This window comes from Branchiostoma floridae, chromosome 10, assembly GCF_000003815.2.
Source record: "Branchiostoma floridae strain S238N-H82 chromosome 10, Bfl_VNyyK, whole genome shotgun sequence".
Lineage (NCBI taxonomy): Eukaryota > Metazoa > Chordata > Leptocardii > Amphioxiformes > Branchiostomatidae > Branchiostoma > Branchiostoma floridae.
In genome coordinates, this window is record NC_049988.1 from 12,841,538 (window position 1) to 12,862,347 (window position 20,810).

Consider the following 20,810-nt stretch of genomic DNA (forward strand, 5'->3'; position numbering starts at 1 on the left):
AATCTCAAAAGCCTTAGAGAGACTGTGATAAGCCCTTGTATTTAGACTGTATACTTGTAATGATGTCCCTTGGCTCTCTGTAATGTACTTTATCCATAACAAAACACAAATCCTTCCACCTTAGCATGATGGAGTAAAAAAACGACATTCGAGAGCAAAGGTTGAAAGCGTAAGGTATCGTTTTTCTGAACAAATGAGCCTAGGCCTGTCCACAAGTAATGTGTGATGGAAGGTCGCGAGAGGGTCTCTTGCTAATTTCCGCGGGTCAGGAGAAATGTTTGACACTCTTGGATAAAGGAGGGTATTTTTAGGCTGGGGTCGCCGGTTAGGCAGTTCATCAACTGTTTTTCTTAGGCTTGCAAGGAATGTAGCTCGCTAGAACATTTTTAAACCCATTGGCGAAGTCACTTTGGAACTCGACACCAAGGTTTTGGAAAAGGTAAAATAAAAATTGTTCTGAGCATAATTTCGTCAACGGAATATCTTGAATTGTTTTCATGTCTAAAGAAGGGTGCAACTGAATTTTTCCGGCTGGTCATTTTTTTATTGCATTATGTAGAAATCTCATCAATAATGGCTCAATATTGACGCAATTATGTCTCATATTTGACTCAATGTTGGCTAAATGCTAGCTCAATTTTGGCTCAATGTTGAATCAATGTTGGCTCAATGTTGACTCATAGTTTACATGTATTCAATGTAAGCTAAATGTTAGCTCAATTTTAACGCAATGTTGGCTCCACGTTGACTTAATACTAAAGCTGTAGCACAATTTGTCAATTGAATACAAAAAAACGTGCAAAAGTAATACCCAATGATGTTGATAGTAACAAATATACAGTCTTGGTGTGTATTGAAAATTTAAACGGCTCAGTGACTGGATACGTACTGTTTTTATAAAAACATTGAAATTTGACTTAAATCATTTTAGTCCTGTTACTTCTCAAGCTGAGTATTGTGTTGAGAAAATCCTTTTTTCTCAGATCTCCTCTTCGTTAGTCGCCATTTGTTTCTCTTTGGTTTTCAAGTCGAAGGGAGTGACGTTTAGTTCGATACTGACTTCGTAGGACGGGCGGCGTCCGATGCTACATCTCCGGGCGAAGTCACTGATGTACCCCGACTGTCTCTGTTCGGCGTCAAACCTCCCAGCCGTGTGGCGGTGAAAGTACGGCACCCCAACGGAGAAGCGGTGCGGCTTCCTAGGTCCGCGCCGGCTCCGAGGTTGTTTCTGGGCGGGGATGGTCGCCTCTACGCCGCTGTTGGAGGTCTCGGAGATGCGGTGGAGAGCCCGATGGCCGTTCCGGTCTCCACTGCGGAAACTGCCCTCGCAACTGCTGTCGAAGCTGGTTGGGTCGTCTTCGTCTATACGCTCACCTGTTAAGGCGACGTATAGGTGTAAGTAAAAGTCAATTAAACAGTGAAGGCAAAATAACGATGAACTATTGTCTGCTAGGAGACTTGGATGCAAACTTGCATCATTTTTTTTCTTTGCATTAAAAGCTATCTGCCACCAAAAAAAAACCCAAGGCCGTGCAGGACAAAAAATACACACAAATTAACTTCCCAATGCCTTACCGCATATCAAAAACCATCGTAGCCCATTCAGGGTTCTTGAGTTATGCTGGTCGACCACAAATATCTGTAAACACTCAAAGACATACAGACAGACACAGAAAGAAACCTTATAAACAAAACCATGATTTTTCATGGAGGTAAAAATGGGTCAATATAAAACAAATAGAATTTAACGGTGCTATCAACGTCAAAAGAGCCGTTCTTTTCTATTTGCTTTTTAGTTGATACGATGGTGAAAGATTTGGAGAAAAATTGGCCCAAATAGTAACGACTGATATTGTAAGTCCGATTTCTAGACTGTAAGCCCCTTATACCGGTGTCATGGCGATTTCGCCACCCCCTGATCCGGTCCCCCGGGACCAAAAATCAATAGGGGAGAAATTGCTGTGACACCTGTTTGACTTCCCTCGATTGATCATAAGATCATTCATGAATAGGAATATAGATTGGGCGTTTAGCTCCATACTAAAGTATCGAAATGAACCTTTGAATTTTTTATTTATCATTAGTAATTTTCCTAGCCAGCGTATACAACTAACTAAAGCTGTATAATACACATTATCATTGATATACGAGGAGAGATAAATAAGTTTTCGGCCTCACCCCGAAAAAAAATATGCACAACTCAAATTTAGAGGCACAACTTTGTAGTATGAAGCCTTTTATCGATATCCCCAAAATTTCGCATCATTGCAGTCATTACTTTCAAGGAATTCATTTTTTTTTTTAAATCAGTCGGTAAGTGGCGAGACAAAAAGGGTGTACTGTGATAAGACATGTGTGAGTCGAATTTCCCAGGCCGTAAATTCTTTGTCATTACCAAAAGACATTGTTGAAATGTTTCATAATGATTAGTTTCCTATTTCAAGCTGAAAGAAGTGTGTATCTGACTTTCAGCAGCGCATGTTGACCCACACAATAATTCGAAATTTGCTACACGTTCATAAAATACTTTTTACTTGACATCTATGCTTTGAAATCTGAGTTGTGCTTATTGTTTATGGTGAGGCCGATAACTTATTGATCATTCCTCGTATGTAATAATAGATACTAGGGTTGATAGTCGACTATTACACGATAATTATCTCTCTGCCATCAACATTATCTACTTTCGGTTTCATCATCAATCGTTCGGTATCTGGGATAATGACAGATACCAAGTTGGGTCTTAAAGTTAAAAGCTTAGAACTTGTGGTCAAAGGGGTGGATTTCTGTAGTAATCCGTTTCGAACGATTTTAAAACCTCCTTCAAAGACTTGATCGATTTCTAATGTGGAGTAAACCACCTGGCATTTTTTAGTAATCTCCTTCAAAGCATGTGCTCTAGGCCCATGTATCCGGTACTACAAAGAGTACACTGTTAAGTGTATGTATGAAAAACATGGACTTGAAATGTCAGAGACTCCCACGCTGTACATCACCATTGCGGCTAGAAAGAGTTGACCTTTCGTTTCCGTTGTTTTTCAAGTGACATCAATAGGAAAGCTCACTCAGAAATGTCGATTTATTTTCTTTCTTGATAGGAGAAAGGTGAAATGTGAGTTTGGAGTACTTCTCGGAAGACCAGATTCTAGTCTGAGGTGTCTCTAAAGGTGCGCTCCCACCGCACTTGTGTCAAGCTTGCGTCACTGCGGGGATCGGAAGATAATCAACGAATTTCGGAGATGAAGAACGAATTGTCGTTCATTTTGTGTATTTTGTCGTCTTCTAAGTCATACTATTATGTATTACGCAATATCTAGATGAAAAGAAATCGTAGAAAATAACACAACAGTGACGCAGTGAACTAACAACGCAGTGACGCAAGCTTGGCGCAAGTGCGGCGGGGAGCGCACCTTAATCAATGTATAAGCTGTGTCATGCCTACCATTTTTACTGGAATTATGTGTGTCCCTCTCCCTCCGCCTCTCTCTCTTTCTCTCTCTCTCTCTTTCTCTCTGTCCTTTTCGATCTCTCTCTGCCTGTATGTGTATGCGATTGCGTATGTTTCTGTGTGTGTGTGCGCATGTGCTATGCCTCTCTCTCAAAGTTGCAGTGCTTGTGTGAGAATGTGTGTGTTTGGGGCGGGGGGGGGGGGCTTTCTCTCTCTCTCTCTCTCTCTCTCTCTCTCTGTATATCTCTGTGTATATCTGTCTGCTTCTCTGTGTATATCTGTATATGTCTGCTGTCTATCTGTCTTTCTGTCCAGCGTAAAGGGCATTTTCTATCCCCGAGCGTGTCTTTTTTTCTCTCGGCCACTGTGTGTGTGTTTCTCTGTGCATATTTTTGTATCTGTCTGTCTGTCTCCCTCTCTCTCCTAGTGTCTGTGTGTGTGTGTGGGGGGGGGGGTGCTTCCTCTCTCTAATCGTCTGTCTGTTCCAGAGTGAATATTTCTATGTCCGTCCATTTGTCTGTCTATCTGCGTGTACTTTTGCATGGATCTATATGTATTGTCTCCTTTTCGATGAGAAATACAATACCCTCACCTAAGATGACCACAGAGAGTCGCCGCGTGCTCCACCTCCGTCTTTGTATCTCCGCGAACAGCTCGGGTTCTTTGATGGGGTCCACCGGCGGCAGGGACCCTTTCCTTCCCCACGAGTCCGTCCTCGCCAACTCCGGCTTACCGTCGGCCTCATCCTTCACTTCCGTCGGCTCTTCTACGGTAAACGCCGGTGGGAGACCCTTCGTGATGGGGTGTTCTCCTGGAGGATAGCGTCGTCTGCGATTTGACGTGTTCGTCGTTGTGGTAAACGGGCCCGCCACGGTTTTGTTCGCAGCCGTCTCTATTCTAAGATAAGCCTTGTCATTCACAGGACCCTTCAAAAGGACGATATGCTTGACGCACAACCGGAAAAGCTGGTTCTGAAAAACGTAGACCAAAGGGTCGCAAACTGTCGCCAAAGCACTCAACAAACCAGTAGAGAGCATGAATTCTGGTTGGTGATTTTCTACAAGCGACGCTGAGAAAGTAAGAACTCCAGAAGTCAACCAAGTCAATGAAAACGTTATCACAACCATGCACATCAGAATACACGTTTTGCCTTCCACTCTCGCATACTTGTTCTTCTTCTTTCGCACAGCTTTGATGTTCTTGTCCAGTTTCTTACCGTGCATGAGCACGGCCCAGTATATCAAGAAGTAGAATACGAGCATGGCCACGAAGGGAACGAAGAGAGCAACGATGGCTACGTAAACTGCAAACGTGTACGTCCGTGGAACCGGTGTTACAGAACACACTGGGATATAGTAGCCGTCAATGGAGTTGTTATGGTCCGCCATATTCCACGTTGCTAGAGGAGGGATGGCGCTCATTAAACCGAAGAGCCATATCCCAGGGATGGCCATGAAGGCTCGCTTGACGCTGTTGAGGCAGTTGTCCTTGGGTCGTACGATGCTATTGTAGCGCTGATAGGCTATCATGCCCATTGTACATATAGACACGCCGGTGAAGAGAGTAGAGAAGAACGAGCACCATCTACAGCAAAAGATAATAAGATGTCAATTACGTAATTCTGAAACCATTTTTTGTTTGTCATCGTTTTGTGTTTGCCTGTAACAAGTAAGTTTTCCATAACCGGTAAACCGAACAAAAAACGTCAGCTTCTTGAGTCACTGAATAATTTGTACATGACATTCTATTTTCGGTGACCGTCTGTCTCTTTAGTATCTAAAGGGAATTTTGACTAATTTACATTGTACTGCAGCATAGGTGTCGCTGCTTACTGATGCAGTCCCAAACCTAACACGTTATAACTTCTAACTTTCATTCTAGACGTTAGTCTGCTTTGCTGAATAGAAGTTACCTACCAATCACGTAGCCGCATAGTTTCAGGGAGCAGCATGATTGGCTCCTCAACAAAAGTTGTAGGAAAATCTGATTGGCTGACGGCTTGCCATGGATAACACAACGGAACGGATCGCATGCCAGTACGCAAGGGCCGTCACTTAATAAGTACAAGCTGCTGGCCTAGTATATGAGACCATGGGTCGTAAAAGATTGATATTCAGGCCATATCTAACGCCCCCGTTTTTTGCAATATCGAAGTCTAGCCATGAAAGACCACCTGTATAGTAACAGTGTCGTTCATGCTCGTTTATAGTGCTTGTTTACTCTGTGTATCCAATGTCTATGAATCTCTACTCCCAGAGGGGAGCTGAGTAAATTGACTCTTGCGAATTCATCAAAGCAGGCACCGCGGAAAAAGGAATACATGAGAACAAAAGGAAACTACACCCCCCGCCAGCAAAAATCAAAAACACATTTTATCATACCCCGGGGTGCATGAAAATGATTCAAAACTACATTCGCACACGAGGAAATCCAATCTTCTCAGTGCGTCTAAATCTCTTTAACATCGTACATGGGGTTTTCTGCCAAGCCGAGATCAAGGGAAAAAGAACCAAAACCAATTTGTACCTGCGTGCATGATAGTGAAAGAGCCTCAAGCCTAAACATGCTACATATAGATACAAAGAGACGCGATGGAATTGAAGTTTCGCTCTTACAGTGACTTCTTCAATCTTATGAAATTGACATGTGCCGAAGATTGCAAGTATTTCAAATCCTTGAAGTTATATCTGCAAACTTTATATGTTAAACTTAAGCTTAACGTCTTTGATACAGACTTTTTGGCAAGAGGCAATGAAGAAATCTGTTCATATACATTAGAACAGTATACAACCATCCCTCAATAGAGACGGGGGGCGCTACCAACTTTTTTACAGCTTACGTCACGTGTTCTGTCTATAAAACATGGCGTCACAGATACGATGGATTGATCATTTTATTAACAAGGACTGTTGGTGATCTTTAGTAATAATGTAGATAAATCCAATGTTACTATCATAAGAAAATACGCATAATCCTACTTTGAACTCAATTATCTAGTACTAGTTTGACACGCGTTGGACAAACCGTTGCACTGATATACTGACAGACGAACGCTTGCCTAGTTTGCATTGAAATCACAATGCGTTTTGGAAACATAGTCCCTAAGGCATACACATGCTATTAACGCTGGACGATAGATGTATAGCAACAAAAAAGGATCAGGGGACAAGTGGTTCTAAAGCCGACATTATTGCGAACCTTTTCTAGTTTGGCCTTTATCGGCATCAGCATCATTTTCTTAACGATCCCACAAAATAAGTAGATTTTATCTTTATTCTCCAAATAAATTCTATTCGCAGTTGCTCTTGTAGATAAACAAGCTGTAATAAAACGAACGGTTAGTGGTCTAGTTTGCATTGTAAAAAGGGTAATGAAAGAGTATTGTGTTGTCAGTAAGGTGCGATAACAACTTTGATATAAGATTTTACGTTCATTCCTGTACTAGCGATTACGGGGACAGCATATGAATCAGATAGGAAGCTTTGGAAGGCAAAATCTATATTGCATATAGTGAACACTGAGTGATACATGATAATGATTTCACACACGCTCCATATCGATGAATCAGACAAGTGCTGGTGTCCATATTTGCATGTCAACATTGCGACGCTCAAGTATAGACAGCATTTTTCTGTGTTAACGATGGGAACAGAATGTAAATAAGAAAGGAAGGGACTTCTTTACACCGTATATGATGTATACTCTTGAAGATACGATATAGAGAGTTATTTTATTTTAATCACTTTACATATCAATGGAAAAGGAATGTGCTGGCAGCCATATTGGTGTCTCTTTTTACATTTTAAAACATTGTTGCAATAAAGAGCATACAGCATCATTCTGTATCATAGGTGAGTTTTCAACATGTTTGGTAGTCTGTTCTTTGCGCTTTGTTGCACTGTCCATGTCAGCAAAACAGGCAGGTACTAACCGCCGTGTTGTTTCCCTATTTGCAATTAAATGAAGCGTGGCTGAATTGAAAATTTAATTTGTCTCTTATTTCGGCAATTTCTTAAAAATATTCTTTCTTTTTTTTCTCTCCTTTCGGCTATAGGAGTTCAATACATGTAGTTGCTTTTAAGGGGGTTAGAAGATTTTTATTCCTAGCTGACCTCTTATGAGCTACGATTCTCTAAAATGCAAATGAAGACTCCAACATGTTGGTGGAATCATGTTTCAGTAGTTTTGGTTCAAGCTAAGAGATGTAGTAGTATGTTGAGATCAAACTCTCACACAAGAAGCGTTACAAAGATATGTTTATGTTATGTTATGCGTCATATAAAACTATGTTGTCTACAAGATAACGTCGTAATTCTTAATTCTCAAGTACATAAACGCTATAAGGTCAAAATTACACCATTATAAAAGAAACCTTTTACGTGATCAATAGGCATGCCAGTGTATCAGGTTTGGTAAAGAAAGCCAATTGTAATAAAACTCGAGAGGGAAATGTAGTTTCCACTCAAGAGTTGAGAAAGAATTGACACTACTGATATTAAATTGTACTGCATGCTCTCATAGTATTACCATTTATTTGAAGTGCACATCGTAATAACATATTTCCCATGATACTGATTAATGTAATATGCTAGTAAATCATACTATAGATGTCTTTATTACTGTCGTGTTCGTATTACACTTACGTGACACGAATATGAAATCAGTATAATTTTGTAAACGCCGTGAAGTTTATAAGAAATACATCTATGTTTCAGCTTTATAGCTGTTTTAGCTTTTTAGCTGAGTCAATATCATATCAGTTGTCACTACATTTCTATTCAGCATTTACTTTGATGTGCAACATCCAATGAAGGTGTTACAAGTATGAAATTAATATCATTTGCAAGTGGAATAAACTTCATTTTCAGTACAACATTATTGTAGCATGTTCTGGTGTATTTTTCATTCAAAGTCTACAAAGCCATACTAAGAGCATTTGTAGTACACCTCTGGCTAAGAGGGTAATATATTTTAGAGATATGGCGTCCAGTGGGACATTGGTGCAGACACAGACAGATTAAGCAGAGACAGGGACGACATCAATTTCCGCGAGCATCAACCTTGTCCCTGTAGCTCAATTGGTAGCAGCCTCACAGTCGAGCTTTCGGTTAAAATTAGTTGGTTAGGCTTAGGTCCTGAATAGAAAAAAGAGCGGTATTCTTATTACAGCACTTTACGGGCTGTATTATTCGTTACACTTTCGGGCAATTTTTGGTCCGACTGGGCACCGGATTAAGATTAAGTCGGAATTAAAATGAACCCGGGGCCCTGTACAAAAAAAAAAAGACCCCATGACTTAATCGTAGGTGGTACCAAGGGGTACCACTCGATATCACTCCACTGGGAAAAAATTGTGGTTCCGGAGCTCAGTCCAGACTTCATCCCGTACGGAAACTGGTGCGTTTGAAAATTAGGCCCAAAGTCATATTTACGAACCGGGGCCCGAGGCAGCTTCAGGGAACGAAAAGTATGATATAAAAGACACCAAACTACGTAAGGCGTAAGGAGGTCGTACGTGTGCAATATTTTTTGTATATTTTATTAGTTTTCATTTCTTCCTTTTAGTTTAAAGTTTCGTTTCCGTAAACAGACCTGCTGGGCCTTCATGACGTTAGTCTAACTCGCAGACCCTGGTTCGAATCCAGGGAAGGGTATTCAGTTTGAATCTACTTTTCCCTTTCCGAAGGGACGTAGAACGGGTTCCATTTCAGAACAAGTTTCAACATCACCATTACTCATATGGGTACCTGCTGGCCATACTATGAGGCACTACATGTTCTGACTGATAAAGAATGACAAAACGTTAACCCATTTTGTTTTGGCAGCTGTGAAGCATACAAAAGAGAAACCAGTCAGTGATAGACATGAAAGCGAGACAGAGAGGAAGATTCTTTGTTTGATGTTCTGTAGTTCCGGACTTCTCCTTTTCTGTTCGCACAAAGCGCACATAGAAACGTTTGATCCGGGAAAAGCTAATGGGTTTTTGTACTCAAGGAACGGCAGCTGGCACGAACCCGATCTCTAATCAGGGCCTTAAAGGGTCTCTTTAGCCGAACAAACACGCCTGTAACGACATCTCGTGAGGCAAGTCTTCTAACATAGTTTAGGCAGACTGAAGGGCCTCATGTAACTCAAGGCTTGAATGCACAGACAATACCATAGTTATCTGTATAGCTGGTATAACCGTCCTTCTGGAGTAGCACACCAACCTAGTTTTGAGTGCATGGCAAGTTTTAAATCATGTAAATATCGGTGGGTACCGGTGCACCGGTACCAAACCGTTTTTTCCTTGTTGGACCAGTTCGGAAAAACGGGACCTAAAAGCTTCAGTGGTCTGGATGTTGGATAATTTAGAAATTTTATCTAAAATAACAGATTATAACGACATTATGGCGTCAGGCGTTCACGTGTTTTGAGGCTTATTGTTATTAAGAATTCAAAGAGCGAAGTAGGGGAGAATTTAGAGCGTTGGTACAGTCAAGGCGGTCTAACTTAACAAGACAGTTAGCGTTGTTTACGCGAAGGTAGGATACTCCATCAAACAGATTCCATTGTAGCAAAATAGACAATTGTTTTCAGTATCGTTCATTCACAATTTTTCACAGATATGAGGTGCAGGTTTAGGTTCAGACATGGACCTTATCCTCTGGACCTATACCGTACCTGTTCCTGAATTTGCTGTACCAATAACCACCCCTACCGTAAATTAAGCAACATTACAATATATCGGTGGCGTGATGCTGGCTTAAAAGCTATGGTGTTCGGCTTAGAAGACAGAGATCTTGGGGGTATTAGCCAAACACCATATCTTAGCCAATTTTCCTGTATGCGAATCGTTTTGCATACCAACGATTATGTGTCTTTGGGAAAGGAATTTAACACGACGTTCCTATTTCCAACCCGGTGTAAAATGGGTACATGGCTTTAGTTTGCAAGGTACAAGACAGAGAAAGGAAAGGGATATGATCCGCCTTCTTATGCCATGCCCTACTCACATTGGGTGACAACCCACTGACCTTTCTGTCTCAACAAAAGGCTATGGAACTACATTTACTTACCTTTCACCTTTATATCCAGAGGAAAATCATTTGCTATAGCTACTGTTGTAACAGTACCAAGGACAGGGCTAATTAGGTATACACTAGCAATACATCAATATACTTTATTTCGCATTGTATTCGCGTGCCCAAAACGGAAACTTCATACATTTATGTTTTATAACGGTTATTTAGAATGCAGTAAATGTACTAACAAATAGTGACAATGAAATGTTCACCACTAAACTAAGAGCTCAACAAAATTTCCTTAACAATATGGTAAGTAAACGTTCGACTTATCTTTAGTCCAATTTTCGAAAAAAAAAAAAACTTGAAAAACATTGAATTGGCCTTTAGAATAATGCATGAGACACTATACGTAAGTAGTAAGAATGCTTAAAGCTAAGGTCACAACCGTGCACAATACGTGCTGTCTACGTGCCAAAACGTGGGCAATCTTTTAAGATCGTAATGTGGCAAGTACCGCCTCCGTACGAACTCGTCTGATGTCCGACGGATGTTGGAACACGCAGACACGGTGTGGAACTTTACGTGCAGGCAAAACTTTGTGTGCCAACGGGCTGCGGATTTGCCCCGTACGTGCCAGTACGGGTGACGCGCCTGCCCTGTACAACCTGAACGTTTTCAAAAATACGTTGCCTCCAAAAAAACGTACAGACAAATTGCACGTATGGCGGGTTGTGCCCTTAGCTTAACACACCAAACAACTAAACCTAGAGCCATCTTTTGCAGTTGCGTGCTGTAAATGTTAGATTTACCGGTAATCCAATTTTTATGGTGTGGATTATTTTGTAAACCTTATGAATAAGTTATGCCGTTTCAGGGGTTTATGTTTGGATCATTATAGCTTAACTAAGTACCATTCCGGCTGAGCTTCTCTTTGACATTTGTCGTTGAGTTTTAGAGTAAGTGACTTGAATGTGATTGTCTATACACACACGTTTTAATGGGCTAAATGGACACAGCTGTTTATTTTGCGTTTCTCTCTAGCTATTGTGTCTACAAAGAAATAGTTCTGAAGCAAGATAATTGTGTTTACTAAGTTAGCATGAAAATATTTCATTTTAGCTACAAGACCAAAAGGAATTTGATTCTTCATCTTTCTCTTTGAGTAAATCTAAGAGAAAAACTATGATATTGATATTGAACAAAAGCTCTAAATTTGGCATATTTGTGAGGAAATTTTGGGAGGAAGGGTCCCGCTCTTCAGGCTTACTCCATCCCTAATCTCAAACCTAAACCCTAGCCTTAATGATAACTCTACTGCTAGTACTAAACCTTACACTGAACCCTTATCCTAACAGTAAACCTAACCCAACGCACGCACACTACCACATGTAGCAAATATATAGCGGGGCAAATATTTAGCGCTACACCGGGTCCCACATTTGTTGGATGGTTAGGACTTAGTAATGCCACATGTGTATGTGTACAGATAAGATAGCATCTTTGGTATTATTCCGTTCACATCTGGTTAACATGTAGGTATGATGCAATAAGACAGGCGTTATTTTTGCTTCATTTACTGTGCGTTTTCTTATTTTTGCAGCATTTATGCTTCATGGCACGGTAAAACTAATGCTTGAATTATCTCTAAGTTTGCACTCTAGACAATGTTTTGATCACTACAGAAATCAGGCAGTATGTTCGTGAAAAAAATGAAAGATATTATCGCACAAATTTGCACATTTACGGTATTTCCAGTACTCTACGTATTCCGTAAGTTACGGGTAGTAACTCTATTAGATCAGCTTCGTGCGAATGCTTGACTTATGAGCGAAGAAAATTCTGGTATCCGTTCCAAGAAACCACCTAAGTCTGAAATCTGATCAGCTTCGTGCCTGTCCAAGGGAGAGGAAAGTCATAAAGATTGTAGAGAAATTGAATTATGGCACATTTGCTTGGCGGGGGAAGCCATTTGGGAGAAATGTGACAAGGAAAAAATAGACTTTGAGAGATATTTCTTCCGTGAACATTGTGAAAATCTCATTTCAGCATATTCTGTATTTTGTTAGAGTGCGTACACTTGAAGAGAAATAGTGAGCGCGACAGAATGAAAGAGAGAGGAAGTCAGAGAGAGGGGAAAGTAGAAATAGGAGACAGGTATAGATACAGAAAGACAGAGAAAGAGACAGATGTAAAAGAGGTAGGCAGAGAAAGAGATTGTAGACAGGGGTGACAGAGAGGTAGAAAGAGACAGAAAGGTATATATAGAGAGATAAAAAAATATGTAAGCAGGAACGTATTTAGACTGACAAAAAGAGGTACAAAGATTTAGATAGAAAAGAAATAAGACAGATAGACAGAGGCAGAGTAAGGTAGAAAGGTGATCGAGAGATGAAACGGAGAGTTACGCTGATGGAGATAAAGATAGAAAGTTGTAGACGGGTAAACGAGGTATAAAGATAGGGATAAAGTAGACAGAGATAGAAAGTTGTAGACAGACAAAGAGAACGACAGAGAGAGAATGATAGGTAGATAGATAGAAAGCATTAGACGTAGATGTGTGTAGACGAAGAGAGACTATCAAACAAGCAGAAAAAAAGAGACAGAGATGTAGACAAAGATAGACAGACGTAGACAGACATAGAAAGAAGTAAAAAGCTAAAATGATATACTAGTAGACAGACAGAAACGGAGGTAGACAAAGAGAGAGAGGTACAGACAGACTGCGATAGAAAGAAAGCGATGAGTAAGAGTTGCCACATGTAGCCGGAATCCACAATATCAGGAAACAGTCGTAATACATAGGATAAGAGCACTGTCAGCAATGTGAAAGGAGAAGAGATGGAACAATAATTCATACAGTCATATACAGTTTTTATCTTGATCATGAACATGGTCCGGTCTCTGAACTAGTCTGGTGAACACCCCATCGAATCACTCAGCTCGGTGCATGAAAAGGACTTTTCAGACATCTATGTGTGTAGAATGTTAAATATGCCTATGTCTATCTACACATGTTGCAAGAACATTTATCTATCCTTCCAAGCTGTGTACCGTACCATCTTTCATTTAAAATCTCTATGAAACCTGGAAATTCCCAAAAGTTTCGTTACAGAGAAAAAGCGTTTTTTAGAAGATCAACAATGGAACATCATCTTATACATCATGTTACAAAAAAAAAACAAATAAATAAAGGAAAAAAAATGTTGTATACAGTTTGTCAAAATTCTGCATTAAGCTTTCAAAATTCTGCACAAATGTCTGATGTCATCTAAGCGTACCGTACTATTTTCATTTCATAAAAAAATTTAAAAAACGAAATGGAGTTTCGTTACAGCCGTTACAGAATACAAGTAAATAAAAGAAAACATCTTCAATTGTAATGTAGTATACAGTTTGTCAATGCATGAGGGTCCCAAAATTCTGCACAAATCTTTGTGGACATCTTATTGTTCCGTATATATTGCAAACATTTTGTCACATTACTCATGTAAACATGGATTCATTCGTATGGTTAATCCACGTAGAGAAAAATTAAAGTTATTTATATTTAGGGTGTCTTTCAAGATCTATAATTTCATCTATAAGAACAGGTATGTTAAAGATAATTGTTTCCTAAAAATTGATAATGTTTTGTTATACAATACTTGTAGACAAAAGAATGCGCTTTTCAGAGATTTAGCGTGTATTGTGATATTTCTATTGTTGTCTGTAAAAATAAATAGGATTAAGATAAGAAATTTGGTACTTACTCGCATACAATCATCCTGTCGTAACGTCCACCGAGCGCGAAGACCACTACATCGGCCGGCCCTCTAGACAACGCCACCAGACAGTCACTAACGGCCAGGTGTCCTATAAACACGTTATTAGCACGGTGTAGCACCTTACACCGGACAAACGTAGTCACCAACACGATGTTTATACCAATGGAGAAGAAATTCAGCAGGGCAGTGAACACGCCGAATGTCGACAACAGTGCCCAGTCGACTTCGTAGTACTCCCAGGTGTAGTTGAACACCTCCCCGTAGTTTCCTGACATCGTGCCCGCTTGCTGTCCGTACACGTACTACGAAGACGATCTATTGACTAGCCACACGAGCTGATGTTTTGATCCTGTATCTGATAATAAAAGTCTACTCCAACAGCGCACGCAATGAGTGAAGTCTAGATTGACGACAGTTCTACATCCACGATGTCACGCTCCATTACTTATACGAGTGGTGGGAAGAAAAATCGAATATTCAGGAGCTCAACGATTCGATTGGTAGTCGCCAGGCAGGCTTGAAACACAGTGCGAAGTCCTACGAAGCCCCTACTTAGCACCGTTATGCGTGTACGTGCCGCAATGGGACTCATACAGTCCGGGCATACCCGTACGTACAGTTCGAAATAGTGGAGTAAATGTCCAAACGTCCGCTTCTTCTTAGGCTTGCATCACCCTATATGGCATAACGCAAAACGAGAGCAGAATACTGATACAAAGTTCGTACAAGCGTTACACAGGTCCCTTGTGTGCTCTATGTTAGTAAGGCTTGTATTTTAGCAAGTGTCGGTGGCAAGGAGAACGTCCAATAGTACATAGTTTACGTTTCTAGTGTTTATCCATTAAGAACTGTCCTTAGTGCTGATTAAACAGTAGTTATTTTGTCCAGTATGTTAGACTTCTTCTGTCAACGTAGCACTTCCTTATTCGTGTTCTCTTCCATCTGAAGAGTACATTTCTTTTGTATTCTCTTCTCGACTTCAAAAGACAGTATCCTATCCTGGTCACGTACCTGTAGGATGGTCCTTAATATCTCCTGATCCCACAAAGTGAGCTAGGTACATCTCGCCTGATGGCATGCATCGCCAACTAAGACAGTCGCATCCGAAAAGCGTGGTTGAAGCAAACAGGTCTAGGCGTGCCGCCTTGAATCCATTACGAGCTTAACCCTGAGTCCTGTTGTAGCTCGTCTCTCTCAACTTGCCGTTCCAAAAGTGAAATCAGATCAGTACTTTACGCAAGCTACATAGTAGACGTTCAAAAAACCTGTACCGACAGACCTCCGGAAAGGATTTTGACTTGTACGAGCGACAGGGGCTACATATGCACGTAAATCTTCTTTAAGTGATGTGAACGAGCTCTCTCCGTAGACAGCTGATGTTCTATACCGATGGCAAGTCCCGGCCGGTATCGAAACCGCATCCGTTGCACGCAAGACCGGGTGACTGTCCACAAAACACAAACTGAAACAGAAAAGAGATGCAGCTGCTTGGCCATTTGAGGAAATATGAATGAGCTCTCTGATTGGCTGTTACAGGAATTATCAATCATCGTATCGCCCTGGGCCTCGTTGTCATTAAAATGGAATAACTCTTGGTTGCAATTTATCAAGCTAATTGTAAATTCGTGGAATAAAAAAAAAAACTGTACTTCTTCAATAAATCTTTATTAGAGATTGAAAATTTCTCCGCTAAAAGAAAAACTTACAATGATACGAAAGAAAAGAGTGATTTGAAATTAGTAGGTTTGTGTGTAAAAAAGGCAATCGTATACTGTAAAAACAGAAATGTTCGCGTTGTTTTTATTTTCGTGGTCTCGTACCCTATCATGACACTTTATGCTTTGTCTTCTCTCCGCCTATCCCTTTGTCTGAGTGCCTCGTACGTGTAAATGATACGAATTATAATGTGTTGTAGGCACCTGCTACTTAGAAGACGCATGCTTACCAACTAAGCCCAAATCAAATGGTCACGGTGTTTAGCACTTATAATATGTACTGGAGCTGTTCTCATTGTTATCTTAATCCAGCACCTGAAATATGCCTGTACTTAGCCCGATAGAGCATGGATGTGCAATAAAAGCTATTACATATTATTAAACACTGACATGCATTAATAGCATTTAATACTTATCAATACAGAAGTGCTACGTATCGAGAGGGTAGATATATACGATTAGATCAATGAAATTTGATCACACCTGCACTATCGAAAGTGACTGTTCTGTCCATCTGTAGCACTCTTGCTCAGTCAGCTGTAGGTGGCTTCCGGCTTACTGTCAATAAAGGCGACGGTGTTTCCATTGCTAGTTTGTATGTTACGAACGGCCTTTACAGTAATCTAATCGTTTTACCCTTTTGCTACGGTGCAAATGTGTCTGTGCATTTCCATGAAGAGTAGTAAATCATTAAAAAAAACATATATTTGTCGAAAGTCACGGACATAGTAAATCGAGTTATGGATAAAGCCTATATAACTAGATTTGGTGGAATAATAAATAAATGTTTAATATAATCATAATGAGCATTAGACATGTGTTTTTACAGATTTCGTTTCCAGTTATTTTAACTTAAATCGTTTGATAATATTGCTGTAAAAAATCTCAATACTATGGCTAAATGTTGTTACTCCATGAAGGGGCATACGTTTGTTTCGTCCACGTTTGTGCTATTTGATTTTGAATCTATAACTAAAGATCTTTTAAATGTATAAAAGTCGGCATGTAAGAAGTTACTAAGGTCCCGACAAAGCCCGGTAATTGTAGACACCGTAGATTACTTTTTTTTAGGATTTAAGCTGTAGACCGACACCCCCATTATGAAGTTGTGGTACAATCCACAGCTGTCGCATTAAGCTTTAGCCGGATGGGCGAATTAGCTGATTTCCAAGCAGAGGTTAGGCACTAGGTTGTTTTTTGAAAATCTGTTGCATAATGTATGGTGTTCTGTGTTATACAACCTGGGAGTACTTAGCTGCTCTCAAAGCAGAGGTTAGGCTCCAATTGCATCTTTCGAAAGTAAAGGTTCCAATTACGCCTAGCATATATTTTTTTATTCAATACCTTTCAATATATGGCTTATCTGGCTTAACTTTTAATCTAATGTTATAATCATTACATTTGTCTTTATTGGATTTCATTGATTGGCGACCAAAAATTCCCGGAAACAAAATTACATGGACTGCTAAGGGCACACCTCAAACATTCGTGATGATGACACAAACTGAAATTAATTTCTACATTAGGAAAATCTAGAGTTCTTAAGAAGAGACAAAATGTTCTCCAACACAAATTGGGATTTTCGACCGACTCGCTCAAGGTGAAAAATCGTCGCCCCACCATCTAAATCACCCTCGTATCACGTGACCTTTTGACCTATCCCAGGTCACTTAGCCTCTCTGCAGAGCTGGAGGAATATGGCGGATACGGTCTGGCTACTTCTCTCCTCGTCATAATATGATCAATATGACTCATTGATCAGTCTAATTCGCTTAGTTAAAATCGCTGAGTCTTCATCAGCTGTCCAATCCAATCGCTGTGTGATGTCAGCAAGGGGTCAAATGTCACCGAAAGTCGATATCGACCCCCGTCTCGAGTTTAATTTCCTGTTATGGATTCGATAGCGTTAAAGAGTAAATCATGAATGCAGACTAGGTATGCTTAGCTCTTGTCCTTTTTCTATTCTCTAATATAAAAACTGTCAATCTAGTATCTAATTGTTTGTGTCAACAATATATTACTTATAGTTAGCTATCCCGGTGCGTTTTGATTAAATTGTTATGACACATATCACGGGGCCAATATTTCATGGCAAATTTAATTAAATGTCAATCTATATATAGAGTAACCGCTTCGGGAAATTGAGTTTGTTCCAACAGGGATCTATTAGTACTTGCTTTCATTAATGAACTATGCTTGTTTTTGTCACGGTGATCCTAATCAAATAATGGAACGACTCATAGTCATATCCTTTTTACGGCCCTTTATCTCCAAAACAACGCCACGTACACATTTTATACCAGGATGTAGTGAGTTTAAGTGGTGTTAGATACTTACCTTTCCAAAGAACACCATCATTGAACTGTAAACTACATCTGGTATCTAACCAGCACAGCTACCATACGAGACATACAACACGGAAAAACTTTAGAACTGAGAAACAAATAGTCTCAAGAAATCCTTCACATATGGAGCAACATCCGAATGTAACTAATTATCACATGAGTTACAAACTGTGAGTACATCTAAGATGTTAAGACAGCAGCTAGTGAAACACATGCAAAGCTCAGCTAATGGCACATGAGGTATTTGATAAGGCACATGCGTTTTTAAATGATATTTTGAATGACATGTTATATGTTGTGAATGTTTTGCATCCACGTGTTATGTGTAATGATTACTCCAAGAATAGTAGATGTTGCAGACTGTGAAAAGCTTTCAACAACTTAAGGAGTCAATGAACAATAGACAATAAACAACGTCTAGCCAGGAATGCCAGGAATAGAATCTCGTTGCCTGACCTCTTGGCCATCTGACGCCATTACTCGTGTTACCAGTGCTCTAATTGTAGATACATTATGTAAACAGTTAACTAACGACAACCTGTTTGTACGTATAATGACAACCACAGACAACACTGTAAAACAAAAACTCTGTGAGTTCGTATACACATGTTTTAAGAAAAGGGAAGAGGCATGTAAACGTTAGATATAGTGATAGCATAGCTCAAGATGTATTGTTTATTCAACTGTAATAGTAACGTTACATGTACTTGTTCTTAGTCTTTAGTATCCCACCATGGGATTTGCTGCACTTAGCCCACTTTGGCAGGAACATGCAAATAAAGATCATCGTTTTATATAGTAGACAGAAAATTACTAACCGTCTATGCCGCATCCGATTTACACGTAGGAACTACGCATTTGTTCCAATCACACACAATTACGAATTGGCTTCCATCCATTCTGTACCAAATTAATCGAATTAGATGATTAGTCAATCCATACAAATAATACTCAGCATTAGTATGTAAGAACAGATGTTCATATAATTGTAACTGATTACATGATATGTGAACGTAATAAAGCGGCCATGCTTTATTGAAATTTCCACCTATCCAATTTATTTCAATTATGGTGCTTGCACAATAAGTAAGTCATCGTTTCTGACGTCAATTTTTTAATGGATGCTACGCAGCATTCAATAAAGATATATATTGGTCATTTCGTTTAATTACCCCTACTGTCGTCATTTGAAAGTAATGAATTGCCCTATATTGTTTACTACTTCGTTGTTTCTTTTTTGTTTATTTGTTTATTTGGTTGGTTGAAGAACGATCATGTAATTAGTTGCCTGCTTTCTTGCTTGGTTGTTTGGCTGCTTGGCAGATGGTATATCAATCCTACGTACACAGCAAAAAAGAATAATTAAGGCATATTTGAATTCAGTATTCCCTAACTTAAAATGCATCTTAGCTGCAATTTTATCTATATCCGGATATGTCTGTCAATGCCATTCTAGTTCTAACAGAGATAAAGGATAAACCATATTTACTGCTTGCTATACCTTCACTCTATTGAACTTTTTTCACTGTTCCTACCAGGTTGAACTATTGTCTTTGACAAATGAGAGTTCGACACAGAGAAAAATGAAACAGTTTGCAAATTGCATCCATAATTCTATCGGTTGTCAAGTTAATGGACATATATTTTCTACCATTCGGATCATTAATAGCTTGCGCAATTGAATTGAATAAACCGGAGTAGAGAGCTTTCTTTACGACCCAGCTGAGCCATACCATGGAGATTAGAATTGGTACATACTGCTTTCTGTAATGAGTACTCAGAATTCATAATAAGGGGTATAATGGTTTCACGCACATTACTACCAGTGGACTAGTCATCCCTCTTCCCCGGCCTGTTGCAATACGTTGAAAGACTGAGTGGCTAAAGTTACTCCAAATGTTCTTCAAGCAATGGCTTTTTTAAAAGGTAAGGTAAATACTAGCAAATTTTTCCCGGCTGACAGTCCATCTTGTTCACGGAGAGTGACCTAGTCTCGATCTCGCGAGAGAGAAGGAGACGAGGTCAGGCTTGCGTAGGTCATCTGCAGAGCAGCGACAGCGGATAACAGAACATAACAACCCACTGACCCACGCCTCAAAAAGGTTCCTTTACCTGGTGTGTTTTCCACATAACAACTGTGCGGCCAATGGGCTTTTCTTAAAACAGAGAATGGCACCACTTTATGCACAAATAGCTTTCACCAATATATTGTAATGATGATATAGTAGAAAGAATGACATTGAGTGTTGGCACCCTGTTTTCAAGTAAAACGCTTCTAGAAGTACGTTTAATCCATCACAATGCTAGACCATAGTAAAAACTCCATAATATCGCGTGTGGCGTAATTGGTAGAGCGTTCTGCTCAGAATGTAGAGGTCCCGAGTTCGCTACCCGCCGTGCCCCCGGCGTTGAGCTCTTGGGAAAGGCACTTGACACGACCTTCCTCACTTCAACAAAGTGTAAAAATGGGTACCTGACTTCGGTCGGGGAGGTAAAAGAAAAGACTACCTTTACCTTCTACCTGAGTTGTG

General features: G+C 39.9%; 1 protein-coding gene across 1 annotated transcript; it reads right to left on the minus strand.

Annotated features, from left to right (window-relative positions):
• Positions 1-979: 979 nt before the first annotated feature.
• LOC118424902 (melanopsin-like) lies at positions 980-14,990 on the minus strand. Its single transcript, XM_035833709.1, has 3 exons — positions 14,205-14,990; positions 4,041-5,032; positions 980-1,374 (listed from the first exon to the last, which is right to left on the minus strand). Exons 1-3 carry the CDS (start codon positions 14,492-14,494, stop codon positions 980-982), a joined length of 1,677 nt encoding a protein of 558 aa, XP_035689602.1. The 5' UTR covers positions 14,495-14,990.
• Between the last annotated feature and the right edge of the window lie 5,820 nt (positions 14,991-20,810).

Excerpts from the sequence above, each read along its gene's own strand:
- LOC118424902 (XM_035833709.1), bottom strand. The coding sequence starts at position 14,494 with ATGTCAGGAAACTACGGGGAGGTGTTCAACTACACCTGGGAGTACTAC. Across the intron at positions 5,033-14,204 it reads GACAGGATGATTGTATGCGA|ATGGTGCTCGTTCTTCTCTA; the intron begins GTAAGTACCAAA and ends CTTTTGCTGTAG. Across the intron at positions 1,375-4,040 it reads ACTCTCTGTGGTCATCTTAG|GTGAGCGTATAGACGAAGAC; the intron begins GTGAGGGTATTG and ends TCGCCTTAACAG.